The 16,985-nt window shown below is 41.0% G+C and overlaps 1 protein-coding gene across 1 annotated transcript in view; it reads right to left on the bottom strand.

Moving 5' to 3' along the window:
* PCDH15 (protocadherin related 15) overlaps positions 1–16,985 on the bottom strand; it is a 1,670,337-nt gene that overhangs the window by 514,719 nt on the left and 1,138,633 nt on the right. Inside the window, exon 21 of the mRNA XM_077454160.1 lies at positions 4,606–4,914. Coding sequence (XP_077310286.1) covers positions 4,606–4,914 — 309 coding nt within the window. The remainder of the gene's footprint in view (positions 1–4,605; positions 4,915–16,985) is intronic.

A 16,985-nucleotide genomic window follows, 5' to 3' on the forward strand; every position in this document is an offset into this window, starting at 1 on the left:
TTGGGGCCTTGCTAGGTTATGTTCTTACTAAAAAAAAAAAAAAAAACTTAATACACCTTAGTGATCTTTGATCTCTTCCATGTTGTTCAAGTAAATCTCAACCTTTCCAGGGATCTCTACATCTGGATTAAACATTTAGCCTGTCACAGTGTGCCCTGAATAGTAAAGCAAACAGCAGTGATGTGATCCATCCAAGCTCCTGCATCAACTCCATGCAAACATAGAAATCATGTCAGCATGCTGCTGGATGTATGCATTTCCAGTGGCTTTATGGAAATTGATACATGCACATTATTGTGTATTTTTGTGAGTATATTGGCATTCTTTTTTAGACTTAACCCCATGTCTCTTGTATCACAATGGGTGATGCATCAGGTTCAAACAGATGGCTTTTGGATTCTGTACTTCCAATTGGATATCCCCTGGACTAAGCAAGGGGAAGCATATTCATGCTTTCATGAACATTGCATTTGTTCACATCTGGTCCACTACTTTTGCTTGCTATGTCATAGAGTAAGAGGCTACTGAGAGCTATGTTTGTAAAAGCAGTCAGGACTGCAGTTCTCTGAATCTTAAGTGATGCCTACGTTATATGTTAAACTGAACTATTGTGTTAGACATGCCATTATAGTAAAGTGGTCTACTCTAATCTAAATCAAAATCTACTCTTGGAAGGAATGTGGGTACTGTATATTAAAACCAGGGCTTTGGACTGTGGGTACTTTTCTTCCTCATCTAAGGGTGGTCTTTTAGTTCCCATAGAAGATGGCAAGACAGCAAAAGTAGGAGTTGCTCACACAAGTAAGACTATCACAAGATAGTGGGGGGGGACACTAAATAGTGGGAAAATCATTAATAAGAAGGGAAAGGAGGTTGCAGCCAGGTTGGAGTGGACTATACGCTGTCTTCTTCACGTGCACAAGTTCCCCGTGAAGAAGACAGCATATAATGTAGATACTGTTACAACCTTATCCGAACGTTTTGTTTCCCCATGCAACTGACAAATCAAGCTCATTATAAAACAATTGAATTGATTTCTGTGGGGTTGAGTGATTTAAAGCATAGCGAGCACAAAACGCAAACATTCTCACAGATATTCAGAAATGTAAGAGTGATGTTTCCTTCTTACAGGAGACTCATTTTTTAATAAAACAAGCTCCCATCCCATGGGTAAAAGCATTACCACATGTGTTTCCATTCTTTCTCACCAGACAAAAAATCAAGAGGGGTATGCATGCATTATAACACATCACAGATTTCCGTGGACCATGTTGGTGAAACATCGCAACAAAGAAGGGCGTTTTTTTATTAAAGGTCTCATTGACCCACAGAAAGTGATATTAGCAACCGTGCACATCCCCAATCAGAGCCAAACCTCCCTTTTAGAATCATTAGTTGCCTTAGAGTAATTTTCAGAGGGAAGTATAATTTTGGGGGTGGGGGATTTTATCCTGATTTTAGATCCATACATTGACTCTTTTCAGCAGGCAGCTCACTTTTCTGCTTCTTTACTCAGAGGGCCCCTAATGCCCACCAACTGGCAGATGTCTAGCGCATTCACCATCCTACCACAAAGAATTCTTGCCACTTTCTGATACATTATATGGGAGTTATCTTTGTATCAACATCTTTTTTATCGTGCTGCCATTTTCCCCTTGCCACCTGGTCGGAGATAGCTAACATTACTCTTTCAGACATGCACCTGTTGGCCTAACCATTTTCTTGGTGGCGCCTATATGTCTATCCTACAATTGGTGCCTAAATGAATCCCTCCTTCACAATCCCCTGACACTAAAACACAAATAAAAAAAGAACCTGAAACATTTGTTTTCTAAAAATACAACCCCTGACACATGATTTGGGAGCCACATAAAGCTTACATATGAGGACAACTGATAAAAATCTGGTTCCAACATAAAAAAACAACAAGGATGTATTTTTACTGATCTACTACTATGAATACACTTCCTGGAATCCCTCCATAAAGCCAGAATACACCAACATGCCTGAATACACCAAATAGAATCCCTCCAAAAACAAAAACAGTGAACATCTTCACAGAACTGGTCAGCTGCTGACTCCAGAAGGCAATTGCAACGCTGACCATGTGACGTCTTTCCTTTTAGGAATTCAGAAACCAACATAGTCATTCCCTGGCTAACACTCTTCGACAACAAAGAGAGAGAACTTTTGTTTTCATTATCCACATTTCTACTGAATCCAAGTGTGCTCTACCCTTGGAGATTGCTGCAGCATTTAGAGATTATTAGGGACAAGCCCAGCACCCCAATCAACCTCATTAAAGATTACCTTGCAAGATCAGTGTCACAGATGTTATACATAAACATCCAAGCAGGTAGTCTGATCGCTGGGCAGCACCAAGGAATAAGGACAACAAGTAAAAGGAAAAATATATATATTTATTAAAGATAAGGACAGATGTACACCACCAAAAATCAGCAACCATAAGCAAGCAACGAAAATACAAGACAAACCCCAAAACCACCGAACTATCTAACTAACTAATATAATACACAAGCAAGGAAACAAACAAGAACTAATAAAGCAGTGACAAAAGCAACAAGGGGACAGAAACCAGGGATAAGGAAGCAGACCAAGGAGCAGGGAACAGGGAACAGGACTCGATGACAGGATAACAAATGGGGTGCTGGAACAAACCGGAACAATAGCAGGTACTGGCAGGAACAAGGGCTAGCAGAGGAATTCTGAAGCACTGAGCATAGTTCAGGGTGGGTCTATATAGTCCAGCAGACCCAAGACAGGTGTGCTTGATGGCACGTCTGAAGTCCAAGCAGGGAGACACCCGCTGGTGGCCACTGGAATTACATCTTTTGGTACAGAATGTATTAGTGCCACCAGCAGGTGAAACCAGAAATGACAAAGTTCCTGACAATCAGGCTTACTGTTCCTGGATGAAAGCAGTGCTCAGGCTCTCAAGAACCCAATAGACTCCTAAGAATTTTTAGCTGCCCTCAAGTCCACTAACACTGGAAAACCAACCAACCCAGATGGGTTTTCACTCAATTATTATAAAACATACCAACATTTACTAACCCCATGTTTTGTGAAAGCATTACATTCAATGAGCCAGAATCAGGACCTTCATTCCTCTTTCTTAGTGATGCCCACTCGGTAATTCTGAGATAGGGAAAAGATGATTGAGCCAGCTTCCATTCAATATCCCTCCTTAATGTCAATTTAAAACATTTTTCGTCAAGACATTGGCTAAGAGATTAGTCTCCTATTTACAAAAATATATCCACTGGGACAAAATAGGCTTCATGCCTATCAGGTAAGCCAGAGATGACACAACATCAAATGAGATCCACTTGGCCCTATCTCAGCCAGAATGTACCTCCCTATTTTCCACAGATGCTGAAAAGACTTTCTATAGGTTTGATTGGACCTTCATCCATATGCAGCATTGGATAAATTCTCTTTACTCTTCCCTGTCAGCATGTGTTAGAGGTAACAGAATCCTCTCTGATCTCTTCTCCATCAGAAATGGGACCCATCAAGGCTGCCCACTTAATATTTATTTTAGCACTAGAACCATTTCTACGGTTATGTCTTGGATTCGCCTCCAGGGCCCCGCAATGTAACTTGGGTCATTTATTTTTCTTCCCATATTCTGTCCTGATGCATATTACAAGGTGTAGGTCTGGGTCTCCAAAATGTACTTGTGCATGCTTATCTCATGTATTTACAACATATGTTTTTATTCTTTTTAATAATATCTCTTGCATATATTCCCTGATAAAGGCAGGGTGGCAAAACATGTAGAAGATTATATGTAAAGGTACACAGCATATTATCAGAATCTTTATATCATTGTTTTACCATTTTAATGGAAACATTGAAAATAAATATTGTGTCATTTCAACAGTTATATGTTCAATAATGACTTTGCACCTAAAAAAATCCCATCCAAAATATCTCAATTGGTTCTCTGTAATATTTAAGGAGTGATGGTGCCATTCACTTTTACTCTTCCCATCCACAATAGCTGTAATATCTATGAAATATTACAAGATCTCAGTAATAGAGGATGCAGTGTTATCTACTCATACAAAAGGTTCTACTCCTCTGTATATAACATTAATCCATACTTATCTGAAAATGTTCCCCTTAAATGCATAGAGCAATGGTCTCTGGCTATGGGTGACAGTGTTGACGATAAATGGTCAATAATGAAGAAGATAATTGGTCAATGATATTAGGGGATTTCCCTCTGTCTCAATATTAGCCTCCCAGAGAGCAACTGAGAGTTGTTTATTGTCTAAAAAACAATTCACTTTATAGAGTAGAACTTTGGTATAGTTTCAGTTGTATTAGATGTAGACAAGCCTCATGAGATTTCATTATTCTTACCTGGAGATGTACAAAGTTGATAGGACATTGGAAAGAAGTTGTTCAACATTTAAATGCTATTTTAATACATGTCATATGGAATCCATATATGTGCATTTTGTTGCATCCAGAAGTTCCAGAAAATCAACCTCAGCCCTGCAAGGTCAAAATGCTAACTACTAAACCCTTGTGCTACCATCAAAACAAAAAAAAAAAAAACACACAAAAAATTACCTGTACTTGTAGAAAAACTGTCCCTGGCATCATATTCTCAGGTACGGACACAGAATAAGAAGTATTTCTAAAAACAGGGCTGTTGTCATCAATATCAGTAACTGTGATAGTAAGAGTTATTGTTGATCGACGAGGATCAGCAGGTGCACTGTCTGTTGCCTCCACGGTGAGTTCATAAGTGTCTCTTACTTCCCTATCCAACTTTACAGATGTATAAATACTTCCATTGGAGGTGATCCGAAAAATATTATTAAGGTTTGCCAGACTGTAACGTACTTGACCATTGACTCCAGCATCAGGATCAGTGGCCTAAAAATTTTTAAAATAAGGAGGTTAATATATACACTCACATATTCACATGTAATGAAATATTTAATACTTATGTTTTGGCTTGTAAGTATAATTAATATCTGCATATACCTTGGATTGTGGATTTTGCTCCACAAAAACACCCAATAAGGATGATTTAGTAGAGCAGTTTTAGTATCTTCATAGAATACATTGTGTGAAGATTCTTTTTAATTATCCAACTACGTGAAAATCGAATTCCTGTTATTTATTTTCTTCACATGATTGGATGATTGAAATGAAAACACAACAACAACAACAACATATTTAAGTGCAATATTTTATACTCACCTGACTTAAAATGTATTTTTTAAACATGTTTATGTTATATTATGATCAAAAATAAAGATAAATATACAAAACTTTTATACTGTATATTGCTTTAAAAACAGCACTAATTAATTACGAATCATTGAATAATCTATTTACTGTACATAGGTCATTTTATCTATTTTTCTCTTTTTAAATACACTATATGGCAGAATATAAACCTGGCCCTGCAGAGAAAAATATCTTATGTGTAAATTCCTTATATTGGAGAACAGTACAGGACATAGGACTTGTATTCATAGACCATAGGTTATATCAAGGCTACCTTCAGATGATTAAATAGTAGCAAAAACTTGCTGTGATGCTCCAGTTTTTTTTTGTATCGGGGTTAACCTCTAATTGGTATTTTTATGACAATTAAAAAGAAAATTATATTACTTAAAATAAATATTTATTTTCATACAGAGTAAAATTGCACAAATAATGATAAAAGCTGTCAACAACGTAAACATAGTGTACCAACGCTGCAACATCACACTGCATAATAAACAATGATGCAAAGTTTAAATAATCCTTTAAATAATTGCAGTTCGACAGAATGCCAATGGTTGTTGGTAGATAAGGGTATTCAGTTTTTTTTAGTAAGCAATAAGGACAGATCAAGACACAGAGGTGAGGGGCCTATGTCCTGTACTGTACTCCAAGATGAGGAATGTAAGTAAAAATTCCTATTATCTTAACTGTACTGTGGAGGACACAGGACTTGTATTTATAGACCATGGAACATCCCAGAGAAATAAACTGGGGGTTGGATAACAACTGTCCTATGGTTGCAGCATCAAAAGCAAGACTTAATTTTCACATTTATTTGATTATATAAACAACCAGCCACTATAAATCCTTCCATCGCTTACCAGAAGTGTTGAGCACAGAAAGAAAAGAGGTCAAATGCATGAATTTAGAATTTTGCACTGAAGATCACCCCTGTCACTGAGTAATTCAATGCAGACCCTTCAGGTCTGGTATGGATTTTAAGGGGAACTCCCTGCCAAATTGAAAAAAAATATGGTGTGGAGTTCCCCCCAAAAACCCATACCAGACCCCTTATTCGAGCATGCAACCTGGCAGGCCGCAGGAAAAGAGGAAAGAGGGGGGGACGAGAGATTGCCCCCCCCTCCTGAACTGTACCAGGCCACATACCCTCAACATTGGAAGTTCTTAAAGTGCAAGGGGTGGGGCCACCCCTTCTAAGGGCAGAGTAGTCATACGGCGGGAGGCCTTCCAGGAGGTGGAGCTTTTAATTTTCTTAAATTTTTTGGGTTTGACGGGCATCGTGATTGACAATGGATATACCGTATATACTCGAGTATAGGCCGACCCGAGTATAAGCCGAGGCCCCCAATTTACCCCCAAAAAACTGGGAAACCTATTGACTCGTGTATAAGCCGAGGGTGAGATATGCCTGTCCATCCCTGTGTGTGTGTCCATCCATCCATCCATCCCTGTGTGTGTGTCCATCCATCCATCCATCCCTGTGTGTGTGTGTGTCCATCCATCCATCCATCCCTGTGTGTGTGTGTGTCCATCCATCCATCCATCCCTGTGTGTGTGTGTGTGTCCATCCATCCATCCATCCCTGTGTGTGTCCGTCCATCCATCCATCCATCCATCCCTGTGTGTGTGTCCATCCATGTGTGTGTGTGTGTGTGTGTGTGTGTGTGTGTGAGGCCTTGTGTGTCCAGCCTACCTGTGTCCCCAGCCTCCGTCCGGTCCCGAGCCTCCGTCCGGTCCCGTCCCGTCCCGTCCCGAGACTCCGTCCGGTCCCGTCCCGTCCCGAGCCGAGCCGAGCCTCCGTCCGGTCCCGTCCCAGGATCACCGCTCTTCGTCGGCGCCCATTTTCCTGTTCAAATGCCGCGCCTCCCTGTCTGTGATAGGCGGAACACAATTTCCCAGCAGTCTGTGTTCCGCCTATCACGGCCGTCCTTTCATCCTCGTCCGTAGTACGAGGATGAGCGGATGTCCGTGATAGGCGGAACACAGGCTGCTGGGAAATTCAGTGTTCCGCCTATCACAGGCGAAGGCGGAGCCGGAGGCGCGGCTTTTGAATTAGAATAGAATGGCCGCTGTCTGTCTGCTCGACACGCTGATCGAGCAGGCAGACAGCGATGACTCGAGTATAAGCCGAGGGGGGCACTTTCAGCCTCAAAAAAGAGGCTGAAAATCTCGGCTTATACTCGAGTATATACGGTACATGTACACAAAAGAGGGACACGCTTTTTTATTTTTTTTAATAAAGAACTGGTCATATACTTTTTCTCATGATTATTCTTTTTTTTTTTTTACACTTTTTTGGTGCATGGTAAGGGGTACAATGTACCCGATACCCATTCACATGTGGGGGTGGGATCTGGGAGCTACCTTGTTAAAGAGGGCTTCCAGATTCCGATAAGCCCCCACCCACAGACCCTGAAAAACACAGCCCAGGGTTGTTGGGAAGAGGCCTTGTCCCCATCAACATAAGGACAAGGTGCTTTGGGGTGGGGTGGCACCCCAAAGCACCCACCCCTCATGTTGAGGACATGTGGCCTGGTATAGTTCTGGAGAAGGGGGCATTTACTCGTCCCTTCCCCTTTCCTGACCTTGCGTGCTGCATGCTCAGATTAGGGTCTGGTATGGATTTTGGGGGGACCTCTAACGTTTGTTTTTTAAAGTTTTGGCATGGGGTTCCCCTACAAATCCATACCAGACCCAAAGGGCTTGGTATGGACTGGGAGGGGACCCCATGTTGTTTCTTTATTTTTTTTTACCTGCACCCTTTTTTTTAAATTCAGCTGTCAGCTGAATTTAAAATGGGGAAACCCACTGACAGCTTAAGACTCATCGATTGTTAAGGACGCTGCGGCCAGTTTCCCAGCCCCACTCCTTAACACTGCGGCCTGATTGGGAAAATCTTTGCCCAATCAGGGCACAGAATGCACAGTGCAGTACTCAGTGCATTGCAGGGTATTCATCTGGGCGAACTCATGCTCAGGCTGAACCGTTCACCCATCCCTAATAGTCATCAGAGGTTTATATAGATGTAATAAATGATGCTGTATTGTTCATTGTGTGAATGGACCCACAAAAGCAAAATGGAGTACAGTACAGAACATAGAACTAGTATTCAAAGACCATGGGTTATATGCTGCTACCTTCATGTAATTGTACATTGGCAAAACCTTTTGCTAGGACCACCCTTAGGGGACACTCTCAACTCCACCCACTCTGTAAGGCACCAGTTTTTAACAAGCAATAAAGAGTGATCAAGGCACAGAGGGAAGGGACCTGTGTACTGTACTCCAAGATATGGAAGTTACAGGTAAATCAAAATTCTTTAGTGGTTTTAAAGATTTAAGGTTTTTTTACCCTCATGCATGAAGGTAAAAAACCTCCTTTGTGCAACACCCCCCCCCCCCCCAGCCCAATATTTACCTGAGCCCATCTCAATCCAGCAATGTGCATGAGAGCCTTGGCCTCCTCATTAGCAGAGACAGCAGTGGGAGCCCTTGGTCAATCACAGCCACTGAGAAAATCAGGTAGGAGGGGACGGGGCTCATCCACGGCTCTAAGTGTGAATTTACACAAAGTTGCATCTTGCAAATGAGCTTGCTTGGGTTCCCACATTGCAAGTTGCTTGCTCTAGGAGCACTCGGCAGAAGGAAGAGCCCAGAAGTGCCAGTGAGAGACCCAGAAGAGGAAGATCGGGGCTTCTCTGTGCAAAACCACTACACAGAGCAGGTGAGCATGGCATGTTTTTTATTTTTTAAAACACCTTTAATATCACTTTAGTGTTACAGTACAGGACTCATTTCCACAGACCATGGGATGCACCCAAGCAATACATTGAGTGGTAGGCAACAACACAGCAACCTGGAACTGCCAGCAGGCTCACAAGAAACATAAGAGTTTAAAGAACACAAACAAAACACTCAAAGCTCATTTAGGCTGAAGCACACATTAACTGAGGCCTAAAAATCCTCCTGGTGAAACTTGGAAACCGTGTGAACTGAGGAACAGGTGTTAGCCCTGCAAATATGGGGAATGGGTGCTTGAAGATAAAAAGCCCAGAAGAAACCAACCTGCCCGGTGGGTTTTAATGGAAGAGAGGTGGACCTTTTTCTTAGGGAATAAGGCCCTGGAGATGAGTTGCTTGATCCACCTGGCAAGGGTGGAGCAGAAAGTGGGGTTTCTTCTATACAGGGACCTCCAGGTATAACAAAAAGACTGCATCTAGTGAAAAAAAGGACATGATTGCCAAGTAGACTCTGACAGGCCTAACCACATGCACACAATGTAGGGAAGATTTCTAGTTATATTTTAGGGCAGGTCAGAGGGAAGGGAGGACAATCTCCTGATTGCGTTGGAAGAAGGAGACTACCCTAGGTAAAAAGAAGGGTTATGGTCACAAAACTACCTTTTCCTTGTACAAAACAATAAAAAGGAATTAGGTGGCAAGAGGTTTCTGGAAGAGAATGTATGGGATGGAAACCTACCCCTTAAGGGTACTCAGGGCCAAACATTGATCAAGACAAGACTGATTAAAGGCCAAAAGTGATAGAATATTCCTTAGGGTTAACCCTTCAGTCCTTGCATCAACCAAAGAGGAATTTCATGCAGGATGGTAAATCTTATGAGAGTAGGATTTTGTTGCTTTGGGCATTCCTTAGGAATAACTGAATCAGAGATACCCTTACCCTTTAGAACTTAGGTTTTAACAACCATGCTGTTAAAGCCAGTGATGAGATGTGGGATGTAATAGGGGTTCTTGGGCTGCTAAATCTGATCTGTTCAGAAGTGTGAGTATGTCTTTGTAGTAAGTCCTTCTAAGCCAATTTGGTGCAATGAGAATGACCAGGACCCTTTCCTCCTCTATCTTTCACAGCATTCAAGGCAGGATCTTCAATTGAGGGAAGTCAGGAACCAGTTGGAACTAATTTCAAGGAATCACCAGGGCATCTACTTTGACAGCTAGGAGATCATTGGTTTTGGCTATGAATTTGTTCAGCTTTCCTGAGAGGATGTGCTTTCTGTTTTTCTCTACCTTTGACAGATATTTTGAAAGATCTCGGGAAGCAAAGACCACACCCTGAGTCTAGTTGTTGCTGGCTTCCTGCTGAATGTCCACTCTTGGAATGTGGATGGCTGGGACAGATGGAATGTAATTTTTTACCCATGAGATTGAACTTGTCTCTTTTTTCACTTCTAAATTTCTGGTGTCCCTTGATGACTTATGTAGGGCACTGCTCTGGAAGGTCCAATGTTGAAGTGAAAATCTGATGGCTCTCAGTTTCAGGATGTTGATGGGTAGTTTTCACTCCTCAGGGGCTCATGTCCCCTGGACAGTCAGGGAGCTGTAAACAAAAGGGAACTGTCCCAAAGGAGAAAGAAAAATGTTTGTGTTGGTTGTGCCCAAGATGAGAACAATTTACTCCCGATGATGTAAGCAGATTTTGGAACACTGGATTCATAGAGGAGCCTAAAGTGGGGCAAGCACTGTTGTGAACACTTTGGGTGCAGAGGAGAATCCAAATGGCAATGACACACACGTTAATGATTTAAAAAGAAGAAAAAACTCTCCAGGAGGAGAAGAGATCCATCACCTAAAGACACTAGCGAAAAAATTGACCCTCACAGAGTAAGCAGGTGTACTCTAAAGGCATCTCTAGCAAAAGTTTTTGTCAGTGTCTGGTCACCTGAAGGGGTATATAACCCATGATGTTTAAAGATCACGCCTAGGTAATATACTATACAATTAGGTTAAAATAATAAAGATAGCTATTATCTATATAAACAAACTAGCAATTCAAATTCCCCTTGTTCAGAGCAGTAAGTAAAACAAACGATAATTGTTGATTACTTGCTGTAAGTTTTTGCATTTGCAAAAACTGTTTAAGTAACACAACTCTAAAGCATGAACTCCTGTTTTACACCCACTCCAATGTGTTTCACCCAAAGAGGCTTAGTCATTGAGACTGAGAGTGGTCCTATGGGAGAGTATTCTTATACACAGCATCAGTCAAACATAATTAATACAACACATATGGTAGAGTTCTTTCAAAGGAAACCCATGATCCCATTTATACTTATTAGGTGAGTAGAATCCTTCACATCTAGTGGAAATAATATGGCACACCGTAAAAATATGTATAAATTCCAATCTAATAAAAGGGACCCTAAACGAAAAAAGAAAAAATCTATAATCAAAAAATTCTTTGTGCAAGAGCCAAATATGTATTCTTAATTCAAAAAGCAACTTCTTTTTGATCTCAGCCTCCTCCAAATCTCTCTTTTTGTTTGGCTGCTGTGATCCAACCTCCTGTTAGAGGGTGGCTAAAATGTATTCTCAATGGAACCATTGTAATTAAGAGAGTAGCCATCCTCTGCTTCTAAGGCCGCGTACACACGGGCGGACTGTTCGCCCAACTTTGTCCGTCCAACAGTTTCGGCAAACAGTCCGCTCAAAATTAGCATGGACGGACATGGCCACACACGACGAACGAACAGTTTGCTGAAACCGTGCGCGATGACGTGAACGGCACGTACGACGGGACGAAAAATACGACGTCCTATACACTGCATTATAGCTTTCGGCGTGAAAATCCTTTCTGAGCATGCGCGCAACTTTGTTTGACGAACAAGCCTACACACGAGCGGGCTGTTCGCTGAAACAAGGTTTCAGCGGACAGTTTTTCGGAAATTCCGAAAAACCTTGTCCGTCCAACTGTCCGCTGAAACTGTCCGCTGAAAGCCCACACACGAGCGGACTGTCCGCCCAAACACTGTTCAGCGGACAAAGTTGGGCGAACAGTCCGCCCGTGTGTACGCGGCCTTACACTTGAGATGGATTAGCTACTATGGACTATTAAGTATGGGATGTGTATTGAGCATGTGCATTGCTCATTTCAAACAAATGAAGCGAGTTTGAAAAGGAGAGGTTCAGGAGCTCATGCAGGATTTTACAAGGAGGCATAAAGCACAGTAAGAAATCATTTCATAAAAAAAATAGATAACAGGGCCATTACATTGTAGATATATATTAATTATTTAAAAAAAAAAAATAAGCATATAATTTAGTGTCACTTTAACATTGTTAAAAACAATCTCCATCCATAATTGGCTGATCAAAACCATCTATAATAAATAACTGACTTGGAACAAATATGCAGGAAAGGTGTGAAGATTTTTCTGACATTGTTTATATTACAGTTTAGTGACTTACCAGCTACTAAAGGCAGAAACAGGATGACAGCCCCAGACTCTCCCCTTGTAAAAATCTCAGTATGGGCAACTCATATTTCTATTGTCATGGGTTCCCTCTAAGCCCTTGCTGCCCAGTGTACATATATAAATGTCCTGGGAAGAAAGTGGTTATACCGGAATGTGGCTGCAGCCACGGTCCTGAGTAATGTTTTGGGTTTTTTTCAGCGATTGACTTTCCTGTAAAAGTGATCTGGGCAGCTTTACAGTCACTCAATCACATTTACAGCACTGCGGAGCCCTCCCACCCCCTTCTGCCACTATTTTCTAGTTACACCAGGGAGCCTGGGACAGCAGTAAGGGTATTAATCAAATGATGAATGAAGCAGGGAGCAAAAAGGATTTAATTACTTCCAATTTTAAAGCTGTCTTTGCCTGGACGTTACAGTCAGGGAATAAAGTGAATATCAATCTGTGCAATCTCATGAAATAAAGTGATGTAAACTAATTTTAAATAAGTAATAATAGCTGCTATCACTAACAAGTGTTCTCACTTGACTTAAAAGGTGCAAATAATCAATAGACAGTCTAAAAAATAATAATAAAAGTGTAAAAAATGATAATCAATAAACATATATTGCTGAATGTTTATATATAGTATCTGTGACTGATTGAAGTGAAATTAAAAGATCAATACATCAACAGTGTAAAAATCTAAAATACGTGCGCTTTCCTCCACCAGTATCACAGCCTGTTCACCTCACATCTGAGTCAAATCAGCAGTGTTCCCCTCTGGGGATAATAGATAGGGCTGGCGTGGTGGTGGTAATCCCTTTTCTTCCTCCAAATCACTTATTCACATGGGATAAAAACCTCGATTATCTTATCAAATATGATGGATATGCAAAAGGAGGAAGGCAGAATCTAGTGCTCTCCATTTAAAATGTTTAATATATAAAAAAATGTAAGGTATAAACTCCCAAAGATGGCACTGTAAGCCGTGCAAGCTGAAAACACATTTCAGACACAGAAGGTCTCAAGATGGCCACGATGTAATGTCAGTACACAGGCTCCATCTCCTAGACACATATCGTCAAAGCATTGACTACTTCATAGTGAAGAAGACAATGCTTTAACGATACGTGCCTAGGGGACGGAGCCTGCGCATTGACGTTAAATCGCAGTCATCTTGAGACCTATTGTGTCTGAAATGTGTTTTCAGCTTGCACAGTTTACAGTGCCATCTTTTTGAGTTTTTTTACTTGTTTTTTATATTATTAAACATTTTAAACAGAGAGCACTAGATTCTGACTTCCTTATTTTGCATATCCATCATATTTGATGAGATGATCGGGGTTTTTAACCCATGAGAATAAGCAATTTGGAGGAAGAAAGTCATCACCAGCCCCACGCCAGCCCTCTCTACTATCCCCAGAGGGTAACATTGCTGATTTGACTCCGATGTGAGGTGAGCAGCCTGTGATACTGGTGGAGGAAAGCACAAGCATTTTGCATTTTTGCACCATTGATGTATTGATTTTTTGAATTGACTTCAATCAGTCACAAACACTATATATGAACTTTCAGCAATATATGTTTATTGATTACCATTTTTACACTTTTCTTATTATTGACGTTTTTTATAGTGCAGTACTGTCTATTGATTAGTTACAGTCAGGGAAGCAGCTGAGCACACAAATCTCTACTAGACCATTGATAAAGAGTACCTCTCATTGCCCAAAGCTATCACAAGGGACTTGTTCCTTGTGACAGGTCTGGCAACACGTGTAAATGGTGATTGCACCACACATGTGAGGTATTGCTGTTAACATCAGAGTGAGAGCAATAACTCTAGTGCCATAGCTCATTTAATTCTAAAGTCATAACCTGCGAAAGCTTTTAAAGTGTCAACTATGTACAATTTTTACAGGCATATGCAATTTTAAATCTTGACATGTTTGACATCTATTTACTTGATGCAACATCATGTTTTTTATTTTACAAACAAATTAAATAGTATTTTTTTCGTGAATGTATGTGCTTGATAAATGACTGCACAAATATCATGCAACATAAAAAATTGCAATAGCCACCATTTTATAGTCCTATGCCACTGCTTTGAGAAAATATATAATATTTGGGAGTTCTAGATAAATTTCTAGCAAAAAAATTTTGATTTTAATATGTATGTAATACATGTAAACATTGCTATGGCAGGCAAGCAGTTAAATGGTCAACATTTTAACATGTTGTACTTCCAGGTTCCAGAAACTAAAATAAAAATAGGCACAGCAACTGTTAGTAATATTTTTTTTTACAGCAGATTGCCATATCTTTTTTGCATTAACCGTATACAACATATACAAAGAACACATGTTTTTAACTGATGCTGTCTATGTTTAATTGTCACTTTTAAAAATATTTTTTTTTCTTTTTTTGACTATTAATAAAATACAATTTTTTATATAACTATTGTAGTCCCTGCCTTTAAAGTCCAAACAAATGTTCCCTTATCCCCTTTCCTGTTCCTAGTTATATTGACGGTTGTGGCAAAGGGAGTGACCCTAATATTTCTATCAATAGATGTCATTATCATTTAGACCTTTAAAGTGTTAATAAACCTAAAAACTTTTTTCATTGTTTGCATTAAGATAAACAAACTTTTCAGTCTCCCTGTGTCGCCCTTCCCCTGTGTGAAGAGGAAGAGAGGGGAGAAGAGATCTGCGCTGTGCACGGCTGTACCTATTCTCCCCTCTTTTCCTCTCTATATAGCATTTGAGCAGGAGCCCTTGACTCTTGCTGCTGTTAATCAAATGCAGTGAAGAGATAGTGGGGGGCGGGCATAGGTTCCGCTGTGTAAATCTATGGAGAATGGCTCAGTAGACACACAGGACAGGAGCGCAGAGACTATGTTTCTCCCTATAGCCAGCAGCTGGCTATGTTGATCCCAAAAAGAGAAGCCAAGATCTCCACCAGGGACCCGAGAAGAGGAGGATCAAGGCCGCTCTGAGCAATACCACTGCACAGAGCAGATAAGTATAACATGTTTGTTATTTTAATTTTTTTTAAATGTTGCCTTTAGTAACACTTTAAGGTCAGTGTTGAAAGGCTATTGTTTGCATCACACATGATGTCTTCATCAAGTGGAGTTTTTTAAACCCTGATATTGGACTAGGATCTCCTAAAACATCTTACATGTTAATCCATTAAGAATTGGTAAAAGCTGAACATGATCAAATTCAATTTAAATTATTCTGAAATACTTTGCTGTACAATATAAGGAAAGCAAGCGTTTTTTTCCAAGCCTGCACAAGAAAACCTTCCATAGATATTCTAAAAACACATTCCAAGGACTGTTTTATACCATTTTAAAGCAAAATACATAAACACTATTACAGTATATAAGGGGTACAAGCACTTAGTATTGCAATTTAACCATACGAGTACAGCATATAATAATTATTTTTATTTCTTTATCAATCTTAAGTCAAGCCTTTTTTAATTTTGGATAGAGTAAAGAATGGTTAAAACACCTTACAGTTAGTGCACATGCGCACGGCGCCAGAGCAGGGCATGTACTGATCGCGCCACACAAGACCCAGCTCAAAAGAAGCTTAAATTAGCAGACGGGACCCAGGGAATCGCCCCCACATCGGGAGCAGATCATGCGGCAGGGACGGCAGGGAACTCAAGGAAACAGAGGAAACCCGCGCAGCATCCCAGCACAACTCAAGTCTAGCAGCAGTCTCCCAGGCCCAAGATGGCAGTCGAGAAAGGGGATTCAGCACACAGCGGCGGCCCCAGCTCCGGACAACAGTCCCTGGGAAGGAGTAAGGCACAGGAGAGAGGGAGCATAGAGCGGGGCAGGCCACTGACCCAGCAGCAGCCCCCAGGCACAGATGCAGCAGCAGCTTCACCTGCCTAAGATGGCACCGACACAGTGTGCCTTAGGATAAGGGAGCTACCAGTCACAACATCCAGGCTTCCCCCATTCAGATATAACACAGGATAACACAAGCAGGGATCCCTTCTCTTTCCAGTCCCAGGAAGAACAACTTTCACCACAGGGAGTCTGATAGAGTCCAAAATGGATGGCACCTTGAAGAGAGTTATCCAGAACACCAAAATGATATGTTCCCTACAAGACCAACTAGATCAGGCGAACACAAAGATGGAGGTCTGGATCCAGGAGGTCCCCGCCGATCACTTGATCATTCCCAACCATGCCACGGGTCTTTGATCCATATTATGTGACTAGCCTCCCTACAGTCGGACATAGTCCAACCTTGAGGACTTCAATACTGATGATGAACAATCCTAATCTTGTTTAGAAGTGTTTCATGGGGGACTCAGACTCATTCTGGATTTCCAGATGACCGCATTGTTCCCCCTCCCACCCCCCTGTTTTGGGGGGGCGTTGGTTCCCCCCTTTTTTTCCCTTTTTTGGCTTTTGTCATTGAATGATCCTGCTCACGAGTGTGGGCTTTCCATATTTTACATTTATGATACCATGCCCAGTCGGGTGG

Source organism: Lithobates pipiens, unplaced genomic scaffold (genome assembly GCF_037356315.1).
Source record: "Lithobates pipiens isolate NorthernLeopardFrog02 unplaced genomic scaffold, aLitPip1_a1.2 Scaffold_25, whole genome shotgun sequence".
In the NCBI taxonomy this organism is placed as follows: Eukaryota; Metazoa; Chordata; class Amphibia; order Anura; family Ranidae; genus Lithobates; species Lithobates pipiens.